Source organism: Trachymyrmex cornetzi, unplaced genomic scaffold (assembly GCF_001594075.2).
Source record: "Trachymyrmex cornetzi isolate Tcor2-1 unplaced genomic scaffold, Tcor1.1 scaffold358, whole genome shotgun sequence".
Lineage (NCBI taxonomy): Eukaryota > Metazoa > Arthropoda > Insecta > Hymenoptera > Formicidae > Trachymyrmex > Trachymyrmex cornetzi.
The window spans coordinates 228,919-242,078 of NW_017298300.1; the positions used below are offsets into that span (position 1 = coordinate 228,919).

Sequence of the window (13,160 nt, forward strand, 5' to 3'; positions counted from 1 at the left end):
AGTCGTCTATTCACTGGAATGTGGATTGCGACGGAAACGGAGCGTATATTTTCTGGTACTGAGCTTGTGCTGGTCTCTTTTCTCAGCTGGTTTCGACCAGTTTCGACATAGACGGGTAAGTAGTCTGTTTCACTTCACGTTTCGATGTCCGGAAAATCCGTAATTTCGTCGGTGTAATCATCGTTAAATTTACAATCATCGACGAAAGTCAGGTAGCGACAGTGAGGTACATTTCCACATCATCGAATTATTCTGATTCTTGTAATAATAAGCAATATTGTAAGATAGAAACAACCAAGTTTCACGCTTCAGGCGCGATTGAGATTTTAAAAAACTGATAAAACGTCTGGCTGGCTGAGCTGGCTCTAATTATTACAACCATTTCTTGTCTTTCTGAAAAGAGGCTGGTGTAGATGCCATGCATCGGGAGGTTAAGGAAATTTTTCGCGCTTGACCATGAGAATTATTTTTCTATAAATATAAACATCAAATCACGTAATCGTGTGTTATGCAACAAATCAGAAAAACTTTTCTTGTAAAAAAAAAACACCTTTTTAAAGGAAACGTTTTTTTTACGAGAGAAAAAAGCGGAAAAGGACCTGAATCAAGCAGTCGTCGGTGTCGCCCAGTCGCAGTGAAGCCGTTAGTCGCGGACGTATAGGTTAGGTCACGTATAGAGGCATAACGCCGCGGCGTGTCTCCTTCCGCAAGATTTGGTAAGATGTAAGATCACGCGCCTCTTCTAACTCTCCTTTCCTCCATGAACGACAAACTTGTACCATCGTCGCGTCAGGAATCTCCTTCGTAGAATGTAGTGAATCAAGAGCGGAATTAACGGAAGATCGGTTTAGAGCAGTTTAGAGGTTAGTTTCGCCTCGTGCATGTGAGCTTTCCTGTATACGGATCATACGGATGTCCAACGTTGAGATTCGATCTTTTGATTGAATCTGAGAAGATCGTTCGGAGGGATGAGACAACTATTTTTCCTTCGTTACTACTTTAATATCGAACGGTTCAGAGTGAGAAATCGAGGATTAATCTTTAATTGGACTGCCAAAGTATGCTCGTAGAATTTAAGTCTTCAATATTTTTAAGTAATATTAAGAAGATTCCGTCAAGTTTGACTTAGGAGATACACAGAGATACTCGGCCGGTGTCTAAAGTCCTGAAATCGACTGAAATCCCTGAAGCGCGTCGTGTGACTTGAAGGTGTGATTCTAGATTTAGGGTAAGCTCGTTACGTTATATTCAACCTTGGCTTCTTCTGCAACCGCCGAGCGCTGCGTGATCCTGTCATCCATCAACCGTGGACCGCGGCAATCGGCATCTCATCGCAGAATTCGCAGGTCGTGCATCTCTGGCGGACTCGACTCTCTACTGCCGCTTGCATCTCGCCTGATCTCGTCTCGCGAATGATAAGAACCGTCACATCGTTCCGATTCAGTGTAGACGCTCACGCTCTTTCAACAGATTATAATCATCATTCTGTCTTTATTATTCATAGATGTAAAACAAGGACAAAAGCGCTGCAAGAATCCAAACTGAATGTAGTCGTTCGCCGACTCAGTTACGTAATCATTAGTTTATCATCAATTCGTAAATAATTTAATTTTGGGCGGAAATTATTGCGTAACGAAAAGTTAACTCTCTCGTGAAGAATAAACGTTGGGTGATTTAATTCGATTCGAGCCTGTCGGTTTCTAATTGTATTTCATTTTATCTGTGATTAATAATATAAATATTATGTAATAAATTAGCTAGATAAGAAGGCGCCAAACATAGTTGAGGGTAGACACTGGTGTCTAATAATATTTTTATGTAAATTTTAAATACATCTTTCAGTTATATAAACTGCGCCCATTACTGTTTGACTTGCAAGAAAGACACCTATACTGGATAGTCGAGAGGTTTCAGGTTTATTAAATCCTGAGTAAGGTAATATTTTTCGCAATGAGTTTTTTTTTTTTACAATGTTTTGAGACAGTGGCTAGTAGCGTTATTATCAAATTGATTAATTTAAAATTTGTGAGATTATTATTATATATGTTGCATTATATTGTCTCTTGACAGTAAGTAAGCAAGTGGCGTGCAACTTATATAACTGAAAGAATATATTTAAAATTTATGTAGAAATAGTGAGTGCGGCTACAAATGCTTCAAAGCATTTGATTGAACAAAATTGAAAAAAAGAAAATTTCATCAATCAAAAAATGTTTCAAAGCACTTATAACATCAATAATCGTACATATCATTATTAAGGCATCATAATGTCCAGCCTTGACAATGTTTGGTGAGCTTTCTTACTTATATAATTTATTTATAATAGTGTATTTTTATTTACAATATAGCAGTTTTGTTTACTTTAACCTATTGGTTATATAATCAAAGTTATTATGTGTGATTTAATTATTATATAATCAACAGTTGTCTAATAAAATTTATAACGTAATAATTTAATTATACATATGTATGATGACGCTTTTATATATATATGTAATTTTAGTTGTCTGGATAGATAGTCTAATAATTTTTTTGCTTAATCAATTTTGCTCATTTATTTCAATATTTTCGTAAACATTGGTATATACATCTTTAATTCTCTGTTCGTACTGTGCCCGTAATATACCCGTATTACTTTTGCGTGTGATTGCAGAAGGTAGCAATAAATCTCGTGTAACGATTTAGGTCATATCAGTGTTTGACAGTGATGGACAGCTACTTATTGATAACGATGTTCACAAAGGAGCTCATCTTTCGAATTATGCGCCCATTCGTTTTTTGCTCTTACGAATTAACAACGATCCCTTTCGCCAAGTAACATTGAATAAGATTGGTACGAGAGAAACGATTCGCCCGCGATTGTGGCAATTCCTGATAATTGTCAATAGCGCATCAGAATGTATTTATCGGAAATATCCGCTGCAAACGAGTCTTTGTCGCGTCTTCGCGTCACTCGCGATAACTCGATGACACGCAACGTTAAAGGGTCCTCTACATAGAAGTCGTAGACGGTCGTGGAGTCTTAAGTCATAGGAAACTGACCAATTCTAATCGAATATTCTCTTTATATTTGATTGTGATTGATTGGTTTCCTACGACTTAAGATTCCACGACCGTCTACGACTTCTATGTAGAGAATCCTTAAAGAGTATATAGGGCTGGTTCGATTGATTCACGTTATTTTCCTCGCGATGTAGCTCGTCAGGTCTGATATCTTGTGATATCTTGTGATATTCTTCTTCTTTACTGATGTTTAAATATATATCCTTTTTTTTTCATAATTCGATTGACTCTGAATTATTTCAATATCTTATAAACTATTCTTTATATTTTTTTGTTGAGAAATATTTGTCGATTCTTATACGTAAATTACAAATGCCAATGTCGTGTGCAACAGCACACTTCTTTGGCGGCGTTAATTCTTTACTTTTTGCAGTCCTATATTTGCTGTCTTTTTGCTTTTCAAGTATTTGAAAAATTAAATTAAACTAATCGTTAACAGTGTGTGCCTTCCAACAAGCGACACAGTGCGACACAGTAATCATGTTTGTTTAACATTGGCAAACAACAAGGATGTAATGATCCATTGTGTCACATCCGTATCATTTGTGTCGCTTGTTGGAAGGCACACTCTGTGAGACTCTTTTAGAATCTTGATAAATTCCTCCAAATAGTTAAAAAAAGTCTTCGATTTTTATTTTATCTATCATTTAGAAATCGAGGACGAGATACTTGAATCTCGCTCATTTGTGAGACATACATAATTTGAAAAAGATTAAACCTTTAATCTTACTTGTGAAAAAAACCTTATAATTCGTATTAAAAGGATTATTAAAATCACACAGATTTTAAATTATACGTATCTCTTTTATATTTTTACCATTAATCGTGGCTCGTGGCGCTTTTGATGTAAACATCTCGATGCCGTGTTTATTTTTTTGTGCAATAGATGGGAAACATTACACTTAATAACGTTTTACAATTCAGACGAGTGTTAATAATCTCGTTCCGAATTCATTATTGCGAGTGATAAGAGTGGTTAAGGGATTTTTATCTTTTATAAAGTTCTCTCGTGGCCTCGATGTACACTTCTCATTCGTCCGTTTTATAATTCGCGTTTCATTCGACGCAGTTGTCGCACAGCCAAACTAACAATAAGCTGAGTATGTGTTATCTCGTGTGTCTCATCGAGAAAAAAAAAAGTACGGTGCGTTTTCTATGATTTCGTTTTTATTCGTTATTCTCGAAAATGAAGCGACATGCAACCCGTAACTCGAAGATATTTAGTGAACATTGATTGAAAATCAATCGCAAACTGTTTACTAAGTAATTTGCTTGGAGAAGATACTTATAAAAATTATTTTTTTCTTTCAGAATACACAAAGAAACTGCAATAACGAGATGCGTTCGACTCATGTTGCGCTGTACGCTTTCCGGTTGACACTGAATCAGGTAAAAATATAGGTAGTAAAAACATATTAACGTAAGTCTCGAGAATTCAGCCCCACGGTACTTTAATTAACGCTCAATTAATTCCCATTCCTACCTCTATATTTTATAAACGGAAAGTTTTCCTTTTGTAGGTTATTTCCAGTTGATTTCTTTTTTGAAAAATTGTGAGAGAGAACCTGAAACTTTATTGATATTAACTCGTAATTGGAACATACATACATGTAAAGTAACACATGGTGATTCTAGATATAATATACATATAATAATTTATGAAAAAATGGTCAATGCGTGTTTAAGTTTAACAACAAGTTAGAAGCAATAAAGTTTATTGATAACATTTTATTTGTGTTTTCCAAATAGCCTTGTGCCATAGATTAAAAATAATCTAAATGAGAATTTAAAAAATTCTTAAAGAAAATGAACTAACAAAAAATATTAATAGATCCCAAAGACCCATATGTTTATTATTTTAGCATCATAAAAAAATGTGTTCCTGTTATGGGTTAAAATTATAACAAAGATACATGTAAATTATAGATAACTGTATTGTAACCCCAACAGACGTATTATTAATTAAATATAAAATTATATTTTCTTAAAAATGTTTTCTATATAAATATAGAAGAATTAATTATAAAAGATGTTTTACTTCCAAAAAAAAAAGTTTACCCTACGATAATTTTTTCCAGGGAGCCAGCCCAGCTTTTTACAGGACCAAGAACTTCGATCGTGGCACGGCGACGTCCGCAATCTTCCTCGCGACCTTTGGATTGTCTATGAGCATGTTCTCGTTGAAACAGATGCAGTCGTCGCATCAGCGTCGTCTGCGAAGACTCTGTTAGAGACGTCCTATTAGTCATAATTCATCAATAAACAAAATCAACGGTCATCTTGAAGAAATAAATCCATTGATTATGAAAATATGTCTGCGCGACATCATAGCGGACGATGTTATTCTGAAGTCAGCATGCGGCATATATTGGGAGTTGAGCTATTATACCTTCGTGTCTAGAGTGAGAGTTTGTGGCTTGTACCTATGTTGTATTAGGCAATCTACAATTCCGAACAAATTTCGTGGCATGTTCCTCTGTTAAAACGCAAACAACTCGTATGTTTGAAGGATCATGTCCTCGATTCGCAGACGCGCATACAAGACCGCATGTTTCAATTACGTAGAATTCAGTACTTGGTACAGATAAAGGTTACAAACGAAATGGAGTTTTCGTCGAAGACAGCATCGCTTTCGAGCGAGACTTATATGCTTCATGAATCGAGTGTAGTAGCTTTTTTCTCTAGAAACGATAAAAAAAAATAAAGATAGCTCATCACATGAGAAGAAAGAGATATTCTAGTCATGTGAGCAAACGAGAAATGATGCAGCGAATACATTCTTACACGAATTTTTTTCCAAGAAAACTTTTGCTGCCGGTGATCGATATATCATAAAACAGATTTGCTTGTATTACTTGCATCACGATTTAGCTTAGCTTATCGATTGTTCTCGAAAATAGTTCCTTCTGGTGTATAGTCGCAACTACTGAACAATGGGTGCATTCAGCGGACTCAACTATTGAGTCCGCTGAATGCGCCCAATGTTATTCGATTTTATGATATATCGTACATCATTTCATTCATATTAAAGAGAAACTAAAGGGAAAAATCACATCAAGAAATAACGTTATAATTTACTACTGTGTGCCATTAAGTAATGCTTGATTTTCATAAAAACTATATTTATAGACACAATTACAAATTAGAATTAAATTTTCTATTTGTATCATGAAATCGCTTACCTACAATCAGCATGCTCAAAAGCAGAGCGTTTATTATAAATCGATTCTGAACGAAAGTTTTCCTTGGAAAGACGGCAAACTGCATACGAACCAAAGAGTTTCACTGAACGACGAGTCCGCAAATCTCCTTAGTTGAGAAGATTTTAATGTTATTAGAATCGAATCGTAAACTTAACGTACATACAATTCATCAATCAAGTATCGTTGATAATGCTCATCAACGTTTTCGTCACTCCAAAGTCGCACTAAATTTCTGTTATTGAACTTAAAGCACAAAGTGGTTAATAGTTGTATTCAATTTTTGTTATTGCATTTTATTACCGCAGTTGCTCCTCGCAAATCTCACCACAAGACGGTTGCACGAAACTCGATTTAAACTCGCCTCCGTGTTTTTGACAAATTAAAATGAGATTTTAGTGAAATTCTTTCCTGCTATTCGATGCTATTTTTTATTTTACACGACAAATACATTACTGTGCTATGATTACTCTATAAAATATATATACATATATCTTTGTCATTATTATACAAATTTGTATATTAGGATGTATTGGTACTATTTCGGAACATTTGTAAGATTGATCATTGTTTTTAATAAAACGTTGATTCAATTGGGTAGGACTTATTTTTATTAAAGGTTTCTCGTTAATAAATGTAAGATTTACATTCAAATCTTACAGCAAGAGAAGGAAGCGATTACCAGGAAAACACAAAATATTATAAAAGAGTAATCGTAGATATTGTATCAGAATATAAAAAAACGAACAGAGTACTATTAAACAATATTATCAAAAGGAAATGTATTGCGACATCTGTCCTTTGGTCTTAACGTGTGTACATTTATTTATAATTATTATACAGTCTCAGGCTCGATATTCCATGTCGTACAACATCTTGTCCATTCTTTCATTCTCTCTCTCTCTCTCTCTCGTTTCTCATATTTTCATAAAAAAAAAATCACGTTCATGCCGCAGAAAAAAAAACTGCGAACCAAGAGTCTCATTTCGTCATTCGTTATTCGCACGAATGATACAAAGATTTTCTCTTGCATTTTCGTTACACAAATTTATCTTCACTTGTTTTTGCGGCATGAACGCAATTATATCATATAAGAAATATATGTCTATACACATTACACACGTGTTGTGTGTGTTTTTATAAAATCCATAGATCTTATAAGATCTATGATAGAATTAAAGATTATAATTGTCGGGCTGCTCGATTCGAAAGTTTGTATAGTAAAGTATACAATGTGACATACTATATATTTTTAAATCCCTGCGATGGATACACGAGAAAAAAAAATATGGATTCGGGAGAATTCAAAATAATTTATTTAAAATTCGTAGGACCTAAATATATACTTTTAATAATTTTTTCCGAACGTTCGACGTTCCATTTTTTTCTTAAAGACTCTGTTGTTTTTTTAAGGACTAGAATTAAAGATTACTAGGATTAAAAATTTGATTTCGCGATGAAAAGAAGGAATTTCGTGAGGATTCTTTTTGCAATATCTTTCGTAGACGGTAAAAAAACGTTTAAAGAGAGTTGAAAGAAGGAAGGCTATACATAAACAGAAGAGAGAAAAATAACGGTGGCAAGTGAGACCCTCGATAGTACTCTTGGTAGACGAAACAAAACTATTTTACATCGCTTTACGAAATTCCTCGCGATAGTGTGCCTGTTCTGAAGAAGACAATTAATTAACAAACGCAATCGAGTCGTCTCCTTCTCAAAGCTGGATACACAGTTATCACAGTTATCCCCCATACAATGATCGCGCGGTGCGATGCATTATGCACATGGCGCAGCGATTTCTTTTTCTTCCGCCATCTAATAATATATAATTATTAATTATATATTATAATATTACGTGAGAGAATAAATGATATGTCACAATGCAGGATGCGCTCGATCTTTTTTTAATCGGGTCTGCACCCTACTTCGGCCACGAGAATACGAGAATACGAGAAGCGCGACGAGGAATTCTTGGACGAAAGGCAAAGGAGATAATTCCGCTGTCCCGATGTCCCGTCGTCTCTGTGCATCGATGGAACCCTACGAATTGCTAGGAATCGCGAAAATTATACGAGGCAATAATATATCGATTGATATGCGAGAGGGGATTGATTAGAGGAACCGCGGGAATCGACATTCTGTCGAGTATCTCAACACGGTTACGGGAGATCTGGGACCAGCTGGGACAAGCGGGCTTCGTTCCTTTCTTTATTTTGTTAATTATCATCTTAATGATACTCTAATGGCAGTCTGTTCTAGTCTGTGCAGGGAGGTAAGTGCCAGAAGTGCCTCTGTCAAAAATGTCATAATCCGGTTTTTGACAGTTCACGAATGCGAGTGACGTCGATTGGTCGATTCTTTCGCGAGGTCACGAGGTCGTACCGGTCGGGCACGTTCAACGTGATTCAACGACATTCAATGACATTCAACGATAGCGTCAGTTGAGTCGTCATAGCATGAATCGAGGAAGGAGAACATGCGTGTATGCATATCGTGTGTGTGTGTGTGGTTGGTGAGAACTGACAGTGACAATGAGAAGGAGAACAACACACACACATTCGATACCGCGATGACCGATCGGTGTAACTCGATTGCGAGCTGGCCAACGATTGAGAATTGAGATACCTACGCCAGCTTTCGCCAGCTTTCGCAGAGTCGCGCACTCGCCCTGACTTGCCTGCATTTGTCATCGGGCTTTCCGTTTATGTTCAAAATACACCGCTCACAAGTATCCGTTCATCGATCTTCTTTTCATGTTTCTCAAAGTAGATGACGATACAAGAAAAGAAAAGAAATCTTTTTAATACACGGATGGGCCATCAACGTGAACAAACGTAACCGATTCGACCGAAAATTCCCGTAAAGCTAACTGGAATGTGCTAAGGAAATTAGGCGATCGAGTTATATGGCGGATAAACGAATATTTATGAGCGATGTGATGCAAAAGTTGATGACGCGCGACAGAAATATGTATAAGAAAATAAATCCCGAACTCTCCCTTTTAATAATCGTGCCTACATACTATTGACTATTCCCGACTTCCCGCTTCTGACGGCTTCTGTCGACTCAACGAGATGCTCCCGCGAGAGCCTGACGCGCTTAGGCAAAATTCTAAGGAATTAAGCTGGAACAAAGCGGCGGTACAATTGCTTCCTCATCTCATTCACACTGTATGCTTCTATTACTTCTCCCTTCAAAACTCTCATCTATCTGTCTCACTACAAGTCAAATCGTGTATGTCTGTATGTATAAATTCAACGCGATAAGACTGGACAGTATTTCGAGTATCGAACGCAGCCGAATGTATCGGCTAATCAGACAGTGCCTGTCAGAGTTTCGTTATTTACATTCGAGTTTTTCCAACACGGTATTTCCAAGTTTCACGGTACCCCGTCCAGCCCTGGCGCCGTCCAGCCAGTAAAAATAACGTAATGCGTTTCCCTTTTCACCCGTCCAAAATTCAATCGGCCTGATCGTCTGATCATCCAGATTCACCTTAAATTTACCCAACAATCGTTATGCATCGCACTCGCGCATTCGCTCGTCATTCGAAGAACGGTGAAACTCGCAGACAAAGCCGCTAATAACTCTTGGCTACCCCTAACAGAGAAGTCTCGTCACGTTTCATCGACTATAAAACAAGAAAATTGCTCAAGTCGTTCCTTTGCGTGTAAGACACTTGCAAGTCTCGATGAGAAATCTCATACATTCGTAATTTGTAACAAATTACGAAGGACGCGAACGAGCCGATTGACATTTCCAATTAAATTATATAGGAACGTATCCATGACGGAATTAATAGATAATTAATCACTTAAATCTTATTTTGTAAATTTAATAATTTATTAAGCGGCAATAATTAATTAAACTTTAAAACGACTGATCTTAAATTGTTTTAAGGATCATTGCGCTGTCCCGTTTACCCGCGCGATTATCTCAATCAACTTGGACTGGAAGTAAACCAAGATTATCATATGGTAAACATCATTGCAGTAAAACGATGAAAGAAAGACGGAAGGCTATTGAGAAATTATATCCCTCTCTGAAATGCTCGTTCAAACGACATTTTTCATCCCGTGACAACTCATGGATTCGTTTTTATGCGTTTTACATTTCTTATCGAAGATTACGATGCTACAGAGTGCATAAGATATTCCTGTGCCGCGATAACGGAACGATCCCTCAAATCGAACAACTATATAGCACAATCGAAATATATAAGTCTAATTACGTTAAAAATTTTAATATATTTTAACTCTACAAACACTAAATGTCGAAAATAAATTTTTGTCGATTCGTCGATATTATTTTGGAATCATTAGGCGTAATTGAGCGCAAGAACGTGGAGGTCGGACTCATCGTTCCTCATTCGCATTCACTTCCTTCAATTGATCATCTGGCCGACCTGCCCTGTGGCAGCAGCTAGTCGAGAATTTGAAGAATAGATTAAGTGTCCTTTACGATACCATCGCCACGAGTTTCGCCAACGATAGACTACGTTAGATGTATTTTTGCTTGCAAGAAGCCTCATAGATAGTCGTCAAAGTCGCACATCTCGATGCGCGCGTACGCCCTGCAAATTTTTGTGTCCTGATTGACAACGTAGAGCCAGCGCCGATTCATATACGAGTATTATGTCCGTCAATCTCGGGTAGTCATGTGTACGAGTTACAAAATGGCGAGTTGTTTAGCTCGTTTAACTCCAGCCTGTCGCTGCGATCTCAAACACCGAATTGATGCTCTGCAGCAACCTGAGGCCGTCGTTCTGCCGGATTCACCAGCTCTTCTGAATAATGGGTTGCACGCAAAACGATTGAATTGCTATGAATGGCTGCAAACAAGCGGAGCCGGGCCTGGATTATTTACAGGTCCCGCGATTCTTGAACGACATCGACTCGTTCAGACGGAGTCTTTCTTCGTTCTCTCCTCGCGTGTCTCTTCATGGGCACTTTCTTTCTCAATCCATTTGTTGGAACGTGATGACTCGCCGTTGCCTAGGATTTCGTTGACAACCTTCGAGATATTGCTCCTAAAGTCATTTACGATCGAGCTTAGCCGGGGTTCGAGTGACGATTCCTTTCTCATATCCTCTTCTTCTTACTGTTTTACACTTTCTTTTCTGCGTACTCTTGTATGCCTTCGTAGCGTTCTGCCATCTGAACCGCTCGTCGAAATGCAACAATTCGCGTGGCGTTCCATAGGGCTTTCTCAATTAGGATTAAGTGTATCCTTGCATGAGCATTTTCGCAAAAAAATCCTTGACAGGCAAAAGAAACCGATTCGCAGTTCAGTTGGACTGGTTCGTTCGTTGGAGAGTTTTTTTCTGCTTACCAAGTCGGTGTTGTTTCTTGAATCTACGATCTGCCAACGATTCTTCATTTTTTTCAAAGGGTGTTGCTTCCTCATTCCTCCAAATTTCTTATTCTCGCTGAGTTGCCGTTTTTACCTTGACAGATGGCTTGAAGCATCGTCGGAAACATGATAATCGGTACAGGTTGAAAATTAATTATTCCTACGAATCCGTTTTCCGAAATGATCCAGCGGCCATTACCTGTCGGTCTTTTGTCCTTTTGAAGCTGAAGATCAGAAACATATTATATGGCTGCGTACACTGCAAAGTCCGAATTGCAACCTATGTTACGATTAGCATCCAGCCATCGCTATCGTGTCAACACTGTGAACCGGTACACCCGAAAATCGAAACAGATATTATTATAGACGAGAATAGTATTTCAGAAATTGCGCCGCGTTGCTCGCCGGCTTCATCGGCCTTATCTGGTTAACGAATTTCAGAATTTTAGAATAATCGTTATTCCTGCCGGTACGGATATCCTTGAATTCCTCGTGTCGCGGTCGTCGATATCAGCCATAGACACATCTCGACAAAACTTAAGGATCTTGATAACATTTTTAAGACATTGATTTTTTTTCTCAAGAAAAACAAATTTGTTAGTATATCTTTTTTTCTATAAAACATTTAACCACTCTTGAGTAATTAAGAAAAAGCACTTATTCTTCATTCTTATTCCTCACTCAGACGGTGTACTTCTTTTTACTTTTCTCGTTAACTGATAACCTTCAAAACATTACAATACGATCTTACTTACAGACAACACTTTGCTTGCACACAGTGTTCTGTAGACAGGGGACTAATCTCGCTGAAACTTGTTGAATTTTCCTGTCGAGATGAAAGCGCTTTGCTTTTGTATTCTGAGAATTACTCGAAAAAGGATGTCAACTGCCAACCGGAATGCAGGTGGAAAGTGTCAGAATATATTTAACACTCGGAGAATATCCAGGATTAAGGCGCGTATTACCAATACAATTGGTAATTATTTTTTCGCGATAACTGTATAGGCAGGGAAACTGTAAATTTCTAATAATGTTTAAAACGCGAGGATAAGTTTTCGTGGCATTCCAAGTACGTATCTTATCGAAAACGATAGAGAGGATAAAAAGACACACTTGGGTATTCGTAATAATAATTTAGATATATGTACTGTTACCTGTACCGGTCGACAAGGCAAAATTTATTCATTTGGTCCAAGAGATCTAAGAGTAAAAAAAAAAAAGAAAAAAGAAAAAATACAACATACGAATTAAATATATTAAATAATATGTATGTGTGTGTGTGTGTGTGTGTGTGTGTGTGTGTATATATATATATATATATATAAAAAGATCCATGCATAAAAATCTTGCTTTTTAAAAGCATCTACGTTTGTTATTAAAGAAAATATACATAACAACAGGGTGAATACTCATTGTGCTAAACTCGTAAGCAATTAAATGTACATAGTCCGAGTGAGTTGTACAGCGCGTATTGTTAATTTACTAGAAAATACATATCAAGGTATTCTTGATATATGTATATATATATATATATATATATATAAG

The 13,160-nt window shown here is 36.9% G+C and overlaps 1 protein-coding gene across 3 annotated transcripts; it reads left to right on the top strand.

Moving 5' to 3' along the window:
* Positions 1-5,516, top strand: LOC108763355 (uncharacterized). 3 transcript variants are annotated; one of them, XM_018510875.1, is made up of 3 exons: positions 1-115; positions 4,375-4,452; positions 5,142-5,516. In XM_018510875.1, exons 2-3 carry the CDS (start codon positions 4,402-4,404, stop codon positions 5,292-5,294), a joined length of 204 nt encoding a protein of 67 aa, XP_018366377.1. In that variant the 5' UTR covers positions 1-115; positions 4,375-4,401; the 3' UTR covers positions 5,295-5,516. The 3 variants fall into 3 exon arrangements, with proteins under 3 accessions (XP_018366377.1, XP_018366379.1, XP_018366380.1); XM_018510877.1 differs by lacking the exon at positions 1-115 and adding an exon at positions 627-716; XM_018510878.1 differs by lacking the exon at positions 1-115 and adding an exon at positions 1,156-1,228.
* Positions 5,517-13,160: the final 7,644 nt, after the last annotated feature.